Genomic DNA, 15,786 nt, shown 5'->3' with positions numbered 1-15,786 from the left:
AGGCAATGTGGGGGGGTCACCCTGCACGGGAGGTAATGTGGGGGGGTCACCCTGCACGGGAGGTAATGTGGGGGGGTCACCCTGCACGGGAGGCAATGTGGGGGGGTCACCCTACACGGGAGGCAATGTGGGGGGGTCACCCTGCACGGGAGGCAATGTGGGGGGGTCACCCTGCACGGGAGGCAATGTGGGGGGGTCACCCTGCACGGGAGGCAATGTGGGGGGGTCACCCTGCACGGGAGGCAATGTGGGGGGGTCACCCTGCACGGGAGGCAATGTGGGGGGGTCACCCTGCACGGGAGGCAATGTGGGGGGTCACCCTGCACGGGAGGCAATGTGGGGGGGTCACCCTGCACGGGAGGCAATGTGGGGGGGTCACCCTGCACGGGAGGCAATGTGGGGGGGTCACCCTGCACGGGAGGCAATGTGGGGGGGTCACCCTGCACGGGAGGCAATGTGGGGGGGTCACCCTGCACGGGAGGTAATGTGGGGGGGTCACCCTGCACGGGAGGTAATGTGGGGGGGTCACCCTGCACGGGAGGTAATGTGGGGGGGGGTCACCCTACACGGGAGGTAATGTGGGGGGGGGGGTCACCCTACACGGGAGGTAATGTGGGGGGGGGGTCACCCTACACGGGAGGTAATGTGGGGGGGGGGTCACCCTACACGGGAGGTAATGTGGGGGGGGGGTCACCCTACACGGGAGGTAATGTGGGGGGGGGGTCACCCTACACGGGAGGTAATGTGGGGGGGGGGTCACCCTACACGGGAGGTAATGTGGGGGGGGGGGGGGGTCACCCTACACGGGAGGTAATGTGGGGGGGGGGGTCACCCTACACGGGAGGTAATGTGGGGGGGGGGGGTCACCCTACACGGGAGGTAATGGGGGGGGGGTCACCCTGCACGGGAGGTAATGTGGGGTATCTGCGCTCCATTACTACAGCCTGCCATAGCACAGCATTGATCAGTGTTATCAGCGCTCCATTACTACAGTCTGCCATAGCACAGCATTGATCAGTGTAATCAGCACTCCATTACTACAGCCTGCCATAGCACAGCTTTGATCAGTGTTATCTGAGCTCCATTATTACAGTCTGCCATAGCACAGCATTGATCAGTGTAATCAGCACTCCATTACTACAGCCTGCCATAGCACAGCATTGATCAGTGTTATCAGCGCTCCATTACTACAGTCTGCCATAGCAGAGCATTGATCAGTGTTATCTGCGCTCAATTACTACAGCCTGCCATAGAACAGCATTGATCAGTGTTATCAGCGCTCCATTACTACAGCCTGCCATAGAACAGCATTGATCAGTGTTATCAGCGCTCCATTACTACAGCCTGCCATAGCACAGCATTGATCAGTGTTATCTGCGCTCCATTACTACAGCCTGCCATAGAACAGCATTGATCAGTGTTATCAGCGCTCCATTACTACAGCCTGCCATAGAACAGCATTGATCAGTGTTATCAGTGCTCCATTACTACAGACTGCCATAGAACAGCATTGATCAGTGTTATCAGCGCTCCATTACTACAGACTGCCATAGAACAGCATTGATCAGTGTTATCAGCGCTCCATTACTACAATCTGCCATAGAACAGCATTGATCAGTGTTATCGGCGCTCCATTACTACAGGCTGCCATAGAACAGCATTGATCAGTGTTATCGGCGCTCCATTACTACAATCTGCCATAGAACAGCATTGATCAGTGTTATCGGCGCTCCATTACTACAATCTGCCATAGCACAGCATTGATCAGTGTTATCGGCGCTCCATTACTACAGCCTGCCATAGAACAGCATTGATCAGTGTTATCGGCGCTCCATTACTACAGCCTGCCATAGCAGAGCATTGATCAGTGTTATCAGCGCTCCCTTACTACAGCCTGCCATAGAACAGCACTGATCAGTGTTATCGGTGCTCCATTACTACAGCCTGCCATAGCACAGCATTGATCAGTGTTATCGGTGCTCCATTACTACAGCCTGCCATAGCACAGCATTGATCAGTGTTATCGGTGCTCCATTACTACAGCCTGCCATAGAACAGCATTGATCAGTGTTATCTGCGCTCCATTACTACAGCCTGTCATAGAACAGCATTGATCAGTGTTATTGGTGCTCCATTAGTGCAGCCTACAGGTAGGGACCCTCCGCCTGTCCTTTCAGCTGATCAGGACCCCGCAGTTTTGGAGGGGGGGGGGGGGATGTGCCGCCCACTGGAGGGGGGGGGGGGGGATGTGCCGCCCACTGGAGGGGGGGATGTGCCGCCCACTGGAGGGGGGGGGGGGCTATTTCCTGCCCACTGGAGGGGGGGGGGTATTTCCCGCCCACTGGAGGGGGGGGGGATGTGCCGCCCACTGGAGGGGGGGGGGATGTGCCGCCCACTGGAGGGGGGGGGGGATGTGCCGCCCACTGGAGGGGGGGGGGGGGGGGGGATGTGCCGCCCACTGGAGGGGGGGGGGGGGGATGTGCCGCCCACTGGGGGGGGGGGGGATGTGCCGCCCACTGGAGGGGGAGGGGGATGTGCCGCCCACTGGAGGGGGGGGGGGGATGTGCCGCCCACTGGAGGGGGAGGGGGATGTGCCGCCCACTGGAGGGGGAGGGGGATGTGCCGCCCACTGGAGGGGGGGGGGGATGTGCCGCCCACTGGAGGGGGGGGGGGGGATGTGCCGCCCACTGGAGGGGGGGGGGGGGGGAATGTGCCGCCCACTGGAGGGGGGGGGGGGGGAATGTGCCGCCCACTGGAGGAGGGGGGGGGGGGAATGTGCCGCCCACTGGAGGAGGGGGGGGGGGATGTGCCGCCCACTGGAGGGGGGGGGGGGGGGGATGTGCCGCCCACTGGAGGGGGGGGGGATGTGCCGGCCACTGGAGGGGGGGGGGGGATGTGCCGCCCACTGGAGGGGGGGGGGGGGGGTGTGCCGGCCACTGGAGGGGGGGGGATGTGCCGGCCACTGGAGGGGGATGTGTGCCGCCCACTGGAGGGGGGGGGGGGGGATGCGTGCCGCCCACTGGAGGGGGGGGGGGGGATGCGTGCCGCCCACTGGAGGGGGGGGGGGGGATGCGTGCCACCCATTGGAGGGGGATGTGTGCCGCATGCACAGAAGCCGACAATTAGAGATGAGTGAAGTTCCAGTAGTTAGATTCGTCACGAACTTCTCGGCTCGGCGGTTGCGGACTTTATCCTGAATAATTGAGTTCATCTTTCAGGGGCTCCGGTGGCTGGAAAAGGTGGATACAGTCCTAGGAGAGTCTCCAGACCACGGAGCACCGGAAAGATGAACTAATTTATACAGGATAAAGTCAGCAAACGCCGAGAAGTTAGTAACGAATCTAATTACTGGAGGTTCTCTCATCTCTACCGACAATCGGGTTAAACACGGGAGGCGAACCTGCTGCCATAGACTGTAGAAATAGATGAGTGATTAGTGCTCGGCCTATACGTATCACTGAACAGTATTAGCAATCTAATGTAAATAAGCCAATCCCCCAATAAAAATTTAATGACCCTCTTTCCATTTTACAAATGAAAAAAAAAATGAGTCAGTATAACAATATTTTGTACTATTTACATATAATGATGATCCCGTATGGTAAACGGTCTATACATAAAAAAATTGCTGCTTTTTAGTCCCATCCCAGAAAGAAAAACACAATAAAAAGTAACCAACAAGTCACATACGCAAAAGTCATACCAAAAACTATAGATGGTGGCGCAAAACATACGGCTCCGTATAGGGAAAACTCAATTTATAGGGATCAGGGGAGGATTTTTACTTTATTTTTATTTTTTTTAAAGTAGAACCATAATAGAAAAGCGTGTAACCATGGTGATCATTATAATCATATGGACCCACAGAATAAAAATCATGGCGGCTTTACTATAAAGTGCACTGCGTGAAAACGAAACCCTCCAAAATTTACTAAACTGCAGTTTTCTCTTCAGTTTTCTCCCACAAGTAATAACTTTTTACGTTGCGTACATTAGATGGTAAAATTGAAAGGTCATTACGAAGTACAATTGGTCGCGCAAGAAACCGATGAGGCCAACACGAAGCCTCATATGGGTCTGTGGATGAAGCAATAAGAGTAATGGCTATTAAATGGCAAAGAGGAAAAGCGAAAAGGCAGTGTTTGCCAACCAGGGTGCCTCCACCTGTTGCAGAACTACAACTCCCAGCATGCCCGGACAGCTAAAGGTCTGTCTACCGCCTCTAGAGGATCCACACTTTAAATCAAGGCTTCTATCTCGTATCATCCCATTCTTCAAACTGCACCCCTCCAGCTGTTGCAAAACTACAACTCCCAGCATGCCCAGACAGCCAAACGCCTGTCTGCTTCCTCCAGAGTATCAACAATGTCTCTGAAATGTAAATCAAGGCTTCCCTCTCATCTAATCCCGTAGTGCATTGGTCTTCAAACTGCGGCCCTCCAGCTTTTGAAAAACTACAACTCCCCTGCATGCCCGGACAGCCAAAGGCTGCGAGTTGTAGTTTTGCAACAGCTGGAGGCACCCTGGATACAATTTTTTTTTTTTTTTTTTTATTTATTTATTTTTTTTTTATGCGGATGCAGCCTAAACTGACTGTAGTATAGAAATGTGAGTGATGCAGCTTGTGACCTCTGACCCGTATAAACAGAATGGAGTCAGCGCTTGCTCATCTCATTCCGGAGCATTCCTTTCAGGCAGATCACTTCTCCACGGACAGACTATTCCCACCGTGCGTCGCACTTATTGTATGATAGCAGAAGAACAAACTGCGTGAAGAAATAACCTCTGTGTGATTTATAGTGTATGAGGCTTCTGTGAACAGTGACGGCAGAACCGGTTTTCCTGCACATGAAGGGGTTAAAGGCCTCTGTAGGGAACGTCATCTCCCGGATCTCTGTGTGTGACGCTGGACGCGGACTCTTTAGAGCGGCGACTATTCCTGCCATATCCTCTATACATGTGTACAGGGTGAGATTGTGTGTAGGGCTGGGACAAACAGTCAGGGCATGCTGGGAGTTGTAGTTGTGTAACATCTGGAGGTCCACGGTTTGGAGACCACTGCCCTATACAATGAGTGATGCCGTCGGCATGCTGGGAGTTGTAGTTTTGTCATCGCTGGAGTTCCACCACTGCCCTATACAATGAGTGATGCAGTCAGGACATGCTGGGAGTTGTAGTTGTGTAATATCTGGAGGTCCACAGTTTGCATCACTCATTGTATAGGACAGTGATCTCCAAACTGTGGACCTCCAGATGTTACATAACTACAACTCCCAGCATGTCCTGACTGCATCACTCATTGTATAGGACAGTGGTCTCCAAATTGTAGACCTCCAGATGTTGTTAAACTACAACTCCCAGCATGTCCTGACTGCATCACTCATTGTATAGGACAGTGGTGGAACTCCAGCTATGACAAAACTACAACTCCCAGCATGCCAACTGCATCACTCATTGTATAGGACAGTGATCTCCAAACTGTGGACCTCCAGCTGTTGCAAAACTACAACTCCCAGCATGTCCTGACTGCATCACTCATTGTATAGGGCAGTGGTGGAACTCCAGCGATGACAAAACTACAACTCCCAGCATGCCGACGGCATCACTCATTGTATAGGACAGTGGTCTCCAAACTGTAGACCTCCAGATGTTGCTAAACTACAACTCCCAGCATGTCCTGACGGCATCACTCATTGTATAGGACAGTGATCTCCAGTCAGGACATGCTGGGAGTTGTAGTTTAGCAACATCTGGAGGTCTACAGTTTGGAGACCACTGTCCTATACAATGAGTGATGCCGTCGGCATGCTGGGAGTTGTAGTTTTGTATCAGCTGGAGGTCCACAGTTTAAAGACCACTGCCCTTTACAATGAGTTATGCAGTCAAGGTAGATTAAGGCTTCCCTCTTCTCATCCGTTACTGCGACCATCCAGCTGTTTAAAAACTACAATTCCCAGCATGCCTGGACAGCCAAAGGCTATCCGGGCATGCTAGGAGTTGTAGTTATGCAAGAGCTGGAGAGATGTATTTTGCGGACACTGCTATAAGCAGGGGCAGGTTCAAGTAGTGTTGTCACTCATCCCTGCAGCCTGGTACTTGTAGTGCACCTGAGCCTGTTCCCTTTGGTTGATCACTTTGTTCTGTCGTCTTTTTTTCCTGGTTTTTAGTCTCTATGCCGCAGAATAACTCGTCCCCAATGTTTTATAATGGCGGCGGCTCACTTGTTGGCGCTGTGCACACAGGCTTGGTGTCCGCCAGCCTCAATCTGTTCCGCTTCAGTCTTCCTTTTGCCTGTCGGGCTGATTGTGGGTCAGATTTTCGCTTCACTACCCCCCGGCCTCCCGCAGCCATCTGATCATGCGCACCGTCATTTATTTATACTGCGGATGGAAAAACATGACGACGTCAGGCGGTGACCCCCGGGGACGGCTCCAGCACAGTGATATCCGGTACGGTAGATCATACGTGAGCATTAGTTATTGACGCATCTCTTCTAGGACTTCAGCCGCCCCACGGGATCTTCACCGGACATTAGAGACAAAACGTATTGAGACACAAACCGAATCGACAAGATGAAATAACATCTACCGTATATACTCGAGTATATATAAATGTAATAAGGAAGGAGTGCCGGGCAACGCGGACTTTGTCACTGGTGATAGATTATTGGCCGTGTTCTACATCTAAGGCTCCGTTCACTTAGGTTTATGGCCTTTATCTGACACCCCAAAAAAAGTGCCCAACATCCCCTGGTTGTTCCTTCTCCTTCCATATAAGAATTATGGAGGCTACTTAGTTCTTGGGAACTTTCAGGGCAGCAGAAATGTTTTTGTCTTTCTCCAGATCTCTACCTACACACAATCCGGTCTCTTAGCACTACAGGCGGTTCTTTCCTCCTTTGTGTGATAGCATCCTAGGACCATGCCCCCTACCCGGAGCACTAATGCCCCCGTCCCAGACCTTTTACTACACATAACCGGAAGGATTCTTGGTGAACGTGTACGTTGCGGACGTGTTGGGAATCTTGAGTCAATTCCTGCCCTTGGACTTTTTTGGTTCATTCTGTGGTGGGGGGGGGGGGGGGTCTCTTCCATCCTGAACTAATCGGTGCAGGAGATGTCAGCCGAGCGCATTTCACACCTCCCTGTATGTAGGAAACACTGTTTTTCTGGCTGTGCTGACCGTACACTTAGTGTGGGGGATGGAAGTGACTGGCAGCACATTTCACACCTCATTGGCCAGCTTTACAATGCAAGAGACTTGTGTCACTGTCCCAGTGAGGTGGTGGCGCCCCCTACATGTCAGTACACGCTTCTGACTGGTCTGAGAATGCTGTGCCCTGGATTCATGTGCAAATGGTATTTCTGTAGTATTGATTGTGTTGCACTCTCCAGTGCGTGTGTGTCCTGATGATGATCCCCGGCGTGTATCCCTGGTGTCTGTCCTGACACTTGTGCTCTGTATATCCCCAGATTCTGTCCCTGATATCTGTCCCTGTGTCTGTCATTATGTCTGTCCTGACACTTGTGCTCTGTATATCCCCGGTGTGTATCCCTGGTGTCTGTCCTGACACTTGTGCTCTGTATATCCCCGGTGTGTATCCCTGGTGTCTGTCCTGACACTTGTGCTCTGTATATCCCCGGTGTCTGTCCTGACACTTGTGCTCTGTATATCCCCGGTGTCTTTCCTGACACTTGTGCTCTGTATATCCCCGGTGTCTGTCCCTGGTGTCTGTCCTGACACTTGTGCTCTGTATATCCCCGGTGTCTGTCCCTGGTGTCTGTCCTGACACTTGTGCTCTGTATATCCCCGGTGTGTATCCCTGGTGTCTGTCCTGACACTTGTGCTCTGTATATCCCCGGTGTCTGTCCTGACACTTGTGCTCTGTATATCCCCGGTGTCTGTCCTGACACTTGTGCTCTGTATATCCCCGGTGTCTGTCCTGACACTTGTGCTCTGTATATCCCCGGTGTCTGTCCCTGGTGTCTGTCCTGACACTTGTGCTCTGTATATCCCCGGTGTCTGTCCCTGGTGTCTGTCCTGACACTTGTGCTCTGTATATCCCCGGTGTCTGTCCTGACGCTTGTGCTCTGTATATCCCCGGTGTCTGTCCTGACGCTTGTGCTCTGTATATCCCCGGTGTCTGTCCTGACGCTTGTGCTCTGTATATCCCCGGTGTCTGTCCTGACGCTTGTGCTCTGTATATCCCCGGTGTCTGTCCTGACGCTTGTGCTCTGTATATCCCCGGTGTCTGTCCTGACACTTGTGCTCTGTATATCCCCGGTGTCTGTCCCTGGTGTCTGTCCTGACACTTGTGCTCTGTATATCCCCGGTGTCTGTCCTGACACTTGTGCTCTGTATATCCCCGGTGTCTGTCCTGACACTTGTGCTCTGTATATCCCCGGTGTCTGTCCTGACACTTGTGCTCTGTATATCCCCGGTGTGTATCCCTGGTGTCTGTCCTGACGCTTGTGCTCTGTATATCCCTGGTGTCTGTCCTGACGCTTGTGCTCTGTATATCCCCGGTGTCTGTCCTGACGCTTGTGCTCTGTATATCCCCGGTGTCTGTCCTGACGCTTGTGCTCTGTATATCCCCGGTGTCTGTCCTGACACTTGTGCTCTGTATATCCCCGGTGTCTGTTCTGACACTTGTGCTCTGTATATCCCCGGTGTCTGTCCCTGGTGTCTGTCCTGACACTTGTGCTCTGTATATCCCCGGTGTGTATCCCTGGTGTCTGTCCTGACGCTTGTGCTCTGTATATCCCCGGTGTGTATCCCTGGTGTCTGTCCTGACGCTTGTGCTCTGTATATCCCCGGTGTCTGTCCTGACACTTGTGCTCTGTATATCCCCGGTGTCTGTCCTGACGCTTGTGCTCTGTATATCCCCGGTGTCTGTCCTGACGATTGTGCTCTGTATATCCCCGGTGTCTGTCCTGACGCTTGTGCTCTGTATATCCCCGGTGTCTGTCCTGACGCTTGTGCTCTGTATATCCCTGGTGTCTGTCCTGACGCTTGTGCTCTGTATATCCCCGGTGTCTGTCCTGACGCTTGTGCTCTGTATATCCCCGGTGTCTGTCCTGACGCCTGTCCTGACACTTGTGCTCTGTATATCCCCGGTGTCTGTTCTGACACTTGTGCTCTGTATATCCCGGTGTCTGTCCTGACTCTTTTTTGCTCTGTATATCCCAGTTTCTGTCCCCGGTGTCTGTTCCCGGTGTCTGTCCTGACTCTCTTTTTTTGCTCTGTAAATCCCGGTTTCTGTCCCCGGTGTCTGTTCCCGGTTTCTGTCCCTGGTGTCTGTCCCCGGTGTCTGTTCTGACGCTTGTGCTCTGTATGTTCCAGTTTCTGTCCTGACTTTCTTGCTCTGTATATCCCTGATGTCTTTCCATATGCTTGTCCTCTGTATATCTCGGTGTCTGTCCCTGGTGTATGTCCTGACTCTTTTTTGCTCTGTATATCCCGGTTTCTGTCCCCGGTGTCTGTTCCCGGTTTCTGTCCCCGGTGTCTGTCCTGACTCTTTTTTTTGCTCTGTAAATCCCGGTTTCTGTCCCCGGTGTCTGTTCCCGGTTTCTGTCCCCGGTGTCTGTTCTGACGCTTGTGCTCTGTATGTTCCGGTTTCTGTCCTGACTTTCTTGCTCTGTATATCCCTGATGTCTTTCCTGATGCTTGTCCTCTGTATATCTCGGTGTCTGTCCCTGGTGTATGTCCTGACTCTTTTTTTGCTCTGTATATCCTGGTGTCTGTCCCCGGTGTCTGTCCCCGGTGTCTGTCCCCGGTTTCTGTCCCCGGTGTCTGTTCTGACGCTTGTGCTCTGTATATCCTGGTTTCTGTCCCCGGTGTCTGTTCCCGGTTTCTGTCCCCGGTGTCTGTTCCCGGTTTCTGTCCCCGGTGTCTGTTCCCGGTTTCTGTCCCCGGTGTCTGTTCTGACGCTTGTGCTCTGTATGTTCCGGTGTCCGTCCTGGTTTTGGCGCAGTATTTTTCCATGACTGATGCTGGCGCAGAACACGCTGTTCTGGTCCTTGGCTGAGTGACAGCCTCTCTGCGTTCTGTAGACGTATTCGACCTTTATTATATAATCTGCTGATTCTGGTTATTTCGTCGTCTTGTTCCGGCTTTGTTTAAAGTTTCCTGATAATTCTCCCATTTCTGCTGCCGCATATTTACTTCATCACGTGTGCCTGATTTGGTCAGAATGTACGGCCCATGTATTATTTCTTGTCATAGCAGCAACCTATACTGCAGCAATGTACACACATCCTGGTCGTGTTCACACTACTTTCCCTTTGTGTATTTTGTGGAAAAACCCGTTATTTTGGTCACTTTCAGCCTTATATGACTTTTTGATCTTTACCTTTTTCCATATATCATTTTTTTAATTTAGGGAGGCAGGTTAAATTCAACTTTCACATTTAGTTTTTTTTTTTTTATAAATAATATTTACGGTATTTGTAGTTCAGGTTGCTGTTTAGTTATATTTTTATCTCTAGTTTATTTTAATTAAGTCCCATAAGGAGACTTGCTGCTCATACAGTGCTCTATGCTTACAGGCAATATAAATGGCTGTGTAATATATTATGCAGCCGTCTGCAGTGAAAATATATGTGGCTCTCAGTTATCGTGCAGCTAGGTTACCGATGGAGTCTCGGAGCCCACAGATCCCATGCTGTAGTCAGAATCTGACCGCGGTGTATAAGAGGTTAAACTGCCAGGATTTGATGCTTTTCCGGTCAAGGCAGTTAACGCATAGCCCGATTTAAAGGGGTTATCCAGGGAAAAAACATTTTTTTTATGTATCAACTGGTTCCAGAAAGTTAAACAGATTTGTAAATTACTTCTATAAAAAAATATTAATCCTTTCAGTACTTATGAGCTTCTGAAGTTGAGGTTGTTCTTTTTTGTCTAAGTGCTCTCTGATGACACGTGTCTCGGGAAACGCTCAGTATAGAAGAGGTTTGCTATGGGGATTTGCTTCTTAACTGGGCGTTTCCCGAGACAGGTGTCATCAGAGAGCACTTAGACAAAAAAGAACAACCTTAACTTCAGAAGCTCATAAGTACTGAAAGGATTAAGATTTTTTAATAGAAGTAATTTACAAATCTGTTTAACTTTCTGGAGCCAGTTGATATATAAGAATTTTTTTTCCCCCTGGAATATCCCTTTAAGCTCTTGCAATCCTGACACAGGAGACCTGTTATCCCCTACACCAGTGTTTCCCAACTAGGGTGCCTCCAGCTGTTGCAAAACTACAACTCCCAGAATGCCAGGACAGTTGAAGGCTAGAGGGCTGCAGTTTGCAGACCACTGCACCAAGGAATTAGGAGAGGAAAGCTTTGATTTACTTTTCATGGACAGTTTGTATCCTTTGGAGGAGGCAGACAGGCCTTTAGCTGTCTGGGCATGCTGGGACTTGTATTACAACAGCTGGAATCACCCTGATTGGGGAAACATGGCCCTACACAGGACTACCCACTGATCATGAGAATGCAGCCCCCGCCCTATCCCCTGTGTGTGCATGCTCAGCCACTGCGCCATTCAAGGTCTATGGAACTCCCGGGCATAGCCAAACAGTCCTCAGAAGTCTCATTACTATTACAGGGGGATTATAAGGACCATATTATATAGTTATAATGTATTGCTTGAATTCTAAGAATGAAGGGCATGGAGCTCCTTTATAGCTGCGTCCTCTGTACACAGCAGCGCCCCCATCTGTCTGGAGGGAACTGCTGTTGTCACACACGTACCCACATGGTTAAAGGGATGTCCCTTGGCGATTGGATACCAGGGTGACCTGGGGGGTGGAGGAGAAGCTTTCTTAGATTATTCACCCCATGTGACCCAATATGGCTGTCGGGAAGTAGATGCTTTTTACTCATTTGAAGGCCTAGATGCAGCAGTCAAGTCTACATGCACATTGAAGTGGCCAAACGTTTTGCTATGAGATCTGCTTTATATGGCGCCAAAGTCAGGTGATGTACCCAGGGACCATAGACGGGCACATGAAGAACACGACATTTTACCCCTACGGTTTCTCTGGTCCTGTATACATTACATGAGATCAACAAACGCTCATGACTCTGGCCAATGAAATCCTCATCTGCTTCATCCGGGAGCTTCTCATTAGAGCCGACCCTCAGCAGCGCACTAAGCAGGAGAACTAGCGGCAGAAGATCGCCATCTCCCCGTATGCCAGCCGCAGCTTTAACCCATTAAGTTGAGTTTTTATTCCCCCTGTATGTCATGAATTGTAATTTTTGAACATGCGTTATAATAAATAGCTTTTAAAACCTAATTAAAGGTAATAAGAATTGATAAATGTTTTTTTCTTAGTCTGCCTGTAAAGTTTTTTATGAAAAATTATTAGAGTGCAACAGTAATTTAAAAAAAGATTATAGTGCAGCACTTCTTTACTGTTTAAATACCAGTAGGAGAGGCAGCTCTTGTCCCTGCTCCCCGCCACTCATACTTGTGCATTAAGGGGTTAAACTGAATGGGCCAGCTGCACTACACCACATATAGGTCACAATATAGGCTTCCCTTTCTTTTTATTTTTTACAGGATGCTGACATATACCTATGATAAGGTGTAATCCGGGATTAAAAATCTATATAACAAAACAGATATTTTAACAAAAACAGCGCCACCCTTGTCCTCAGTTTGTGTGTGGTATTACAACTCTTTTCAATTTACTTCAATGGAACTGAGCTGCAATACTACATGCAACTGGAGGACGGGTGGTGCTGTTTTTGGAAGAAATCATCTTAATTTTTTAATCCTGGATAACCCCTTTAATACAATAGAGATCTAATGTATTTACATGCTTGATACTTTTTTTAATAAAAGTTTTAATTAAAAATATAAATGTTCTTCTTTCTAAGGTCTATGAGTCACCGTGGTCCAAGTGTAATGTCTCACACACCGTCTACCTGATTTGTGATTGAAAATTTGTTTGAAATAAAATAATTATGGCCAGCAAAAGAAAGTCCACCACACCGTGTATGATCCCCATCAAGACCTTGGCGGTGGAGAACAGCACAGAAGAAAACTCCAAAGATGAAGGTCAGGAGATATTACCAGCTACAGATCTTCTGGACAGCCAAGCTGACCTCCTAACCAACGGGCACGAGAACCTCGACGGCATGAGCTTTTTCTGCAAGTACTGTAACTATGGCTCCAATGAGACAGGCCCGTTTGTTGACCACATGAACACCAAGCACTGCAACTTCCGGGATGACCCCTCATATGTTTGTATCGCATGCAGCTTCCTAGTAAAAGACCCAAAGGAACTAGAAACTCACAACTTGGATAGTCATTTTGGGAGCTCCGATCTCTCCTGGACTGTGGCCAGGCATGAGGATTACACTGTGGTGGAGCAAAGTGTCAGCCCCAACCACGTTCAGCTGCCAGAAGTACGAGCGGACGATTACCCGGAAATAACCATTACCAAAAGGTCTGTAATAAAACAGAAACACAAGCAAGAAAGTAAGAAAATGATCAGTAACCATGCGGGGGATAACTATGAGAGAAGAAGCCGAGGGGCCCACAGGAATGGATCGGTTTCTAGTGTCAACAATATTGTCAATTCTACCATTCTAAATGGATCCATCGTAGGAGCGGTCCCTATGCTCCAGACGCAGCTAGTAACCATAAACACCCCGCAGTCTGTCATCCAGCCAAAACTCAACACAGCCATCATTACACCCGTTCTGCCTAAATCTTCTGTCCAGAAAAATCCAAGTCAACAACTTCCTACTGCCAAATCCCTCCCTAAAGTAATGATTCCCCTGAGTAGCATTCCCTCATACAACTCAACCATGGACTCTAACTCTTTCCTGAAGAACTCCTTCAATAAATTCCCATACCCGACAAAAGCTGAGCTCTGCTACTTAACAGTAGTGACGAAATACCCAGAGGAGCAGATCAAAATCTGGTTCACGGCACAAAGACTTAAACAGGGCATTAGTTGGTCACCGGAGGAGATCGAAGACTCCAGAAAGAAAATGTTTAATACAGTGATCCAGTCCATTCCTCAGCCTGTGCCGCAGCCGACCATCACTGTTCTGAACGCACCGCTCGTAGCGAATGCAAATAGCGTTCATCATCTCATCCAAGCTGCTCTGCCAGGCCAGATTGTGGGTCAGCCGCAAGGGGCGGGCGGTTTGCTTGTCACTCAGCCCATTGTAACAAACGGAATTCAAGGGACTACTGTGCCCATAACAGTGCCCTCCGTCACCACAGACGAATCGGGGCTAGACTTTGATTATCAGATGACCACATCTCCTGGTATGCCATCACCAAACTCTTACGACACAAGTGCACGGAGCAAAAAGTCACGGCATCAGCTTGGTGCACTAAAAAACAGCTTTTGCAAAAGCCATTATCCTTCACATAGCGAAGTTGCAAAACTTACAAGAATCACAGGATTGACAACGAGAGATGTTAGGAAATGGTTCAGCGATAAGAGATATCATTTCCGCAACAAACCACCATCTTTCGAGCCTAGCGACCAAGTTGCTGACACAAACTCTGACCTAATGTATACCATGGTAAAAGACGCCGATGCAGACTTTGCACTTCCGATAAGTCATACGCCGACTCATCATCCGAGGAGACAGTCGTGGCATCAGACACCAGACTTCACAGTCACCAGATACAAGGAGAGGGCACCGCAACAAATCAGAGCTTTGGAAAGTAGTTTTGCACAAAATAGTGAACCTTCTGCGGAGGAGGTGAATCGGCTACGGGGCGAGACTAAAATGACAAGACGTGAAATAGATGGCTGGTTCTCCGAAAAACGCAAGAAAATAGCTGAGGAGCTCAAGAAAGAGCAAGCTCGGCATGAAGATGAGGAGGCATCTGCCGAGGAAATAGAGGTCTCAGATGTCAAATCTATCGATGACTGTGTCTCCCACACAGTAGAAAACAGCCCCTCCATGTCTGAGAGGAAGGTGAACCCAATAAAAATCAATCTGAAAGCTCTTCGTGTCACCGAGTCAGGGGACAACATTGAGGTCTCAAAGGATGATTATACTGCACCTAATAATGGCGGAAGTAGGCCGTCCACGCCACAGAAAACTAGACCACCCATGAAGAAGACTGCCAAGCAGAGGGACAGCTTAAAGCAGATGTTTGTGAAAACCCAATGGCCGTCCACTGAGGAGTACGACAAACTGGTGGAAAACACAGGACTGGCACGGTCAGAAATCGTACGCTGGTTTGGGGACAGCAGGTACTCCTACAAAAATGGCAATTTAAAGTGGTATGACAACTATAAGAAAGTTTTTGCTGACAATAAACCTTTGTACGTAAAACCTCTTCTGGATTACTTCCGTAAGTGGCAAGGGTTAAGGGAGGATGATCTGGACAATCTGTGTGAAAAGACTGGGATGTCCGCTGACGAAATTAGGTCCTGGATTGCACAGAAATTGGAAGGTGACACACAGCATCCATTGGATGAGGGCGTTGATGACCCGCAGTCCGCCAGTGGTGAGAGACCAGAGGAGGAGGCAGAGGAGAAGCTGCAGGATGAGTGTCTAGAACCTTCGGAAAACTGTGAATATTGGGAGCCTAGTTCTCAGGAAGCCGTTGCAGATCAAGTGTCATCTCAGCCCTCGTGTGTCCAGCCAGGTAAGGAGACATGGTGGTCTAGAGGTTTCTGAATGTCTCTTAAGGGTTCATTCACACATACAGAATCTGCTGCATATTTTCTGCAGCTGATTTTGCCACTCTTGTAGTTAAAGGGGTACTTGGGTGGAATTATTATTTTTTTTTCTAACCAACTGGTCGCAG

General features: G+C 49.6%; 1 protein-coding gene across 8 annotated transcripts in view; it reads left to right on the top strand.

Moving 5' to 3' along the window:
- ZHX3 (zinc fingers and homeoboxes 3) overlaps window positions 1–15,786 on the top strand; it is a 46,832-nt gene that overhangs the window by 15,540 nt on the left and 15,506 nt on the right. For 7 of the 8 annotated variants that reach the window (XM_056548075.1, XM_056548072.1, XM_056548071.1 and 4 more), the window contains exon 2: window positions 12,876–15,624. In XM_056548075.1, coding sequence (XP_056404050.1) covers window positions 12,963–15,624 — 2,662 coding nt within the window. In that variant the 5' untranslated portion in view covers window positions 12,876–12,962. Of the gene's footprint in view, window positions 1–3,309; window positions 3,329–12,875; window positions 15,625–15,786 lie in introns of those variants that run through there. The other variant, XM_056548073.1, reaches the window with a different exon arrangement.

Source organism: Hyla sarda, chromosome 12 (assembly GCF_029499605.1).
Source record: "Hyla sarda isolate aHylSar1 chromosome 12, aHylSar1.hap1, whole genome shotgun sequence".
Lineage (NCBI taxonomy): Eukaryota > Metazoa > Chordata > Amphibia > Anura > Hylidae > Hyla > Hyla sarda.
The sequence above is the reverse complement of the archived record's forward strand: the minus strand, read 5'-3'. Positions and strand labels throughout refer to the sequence as shown.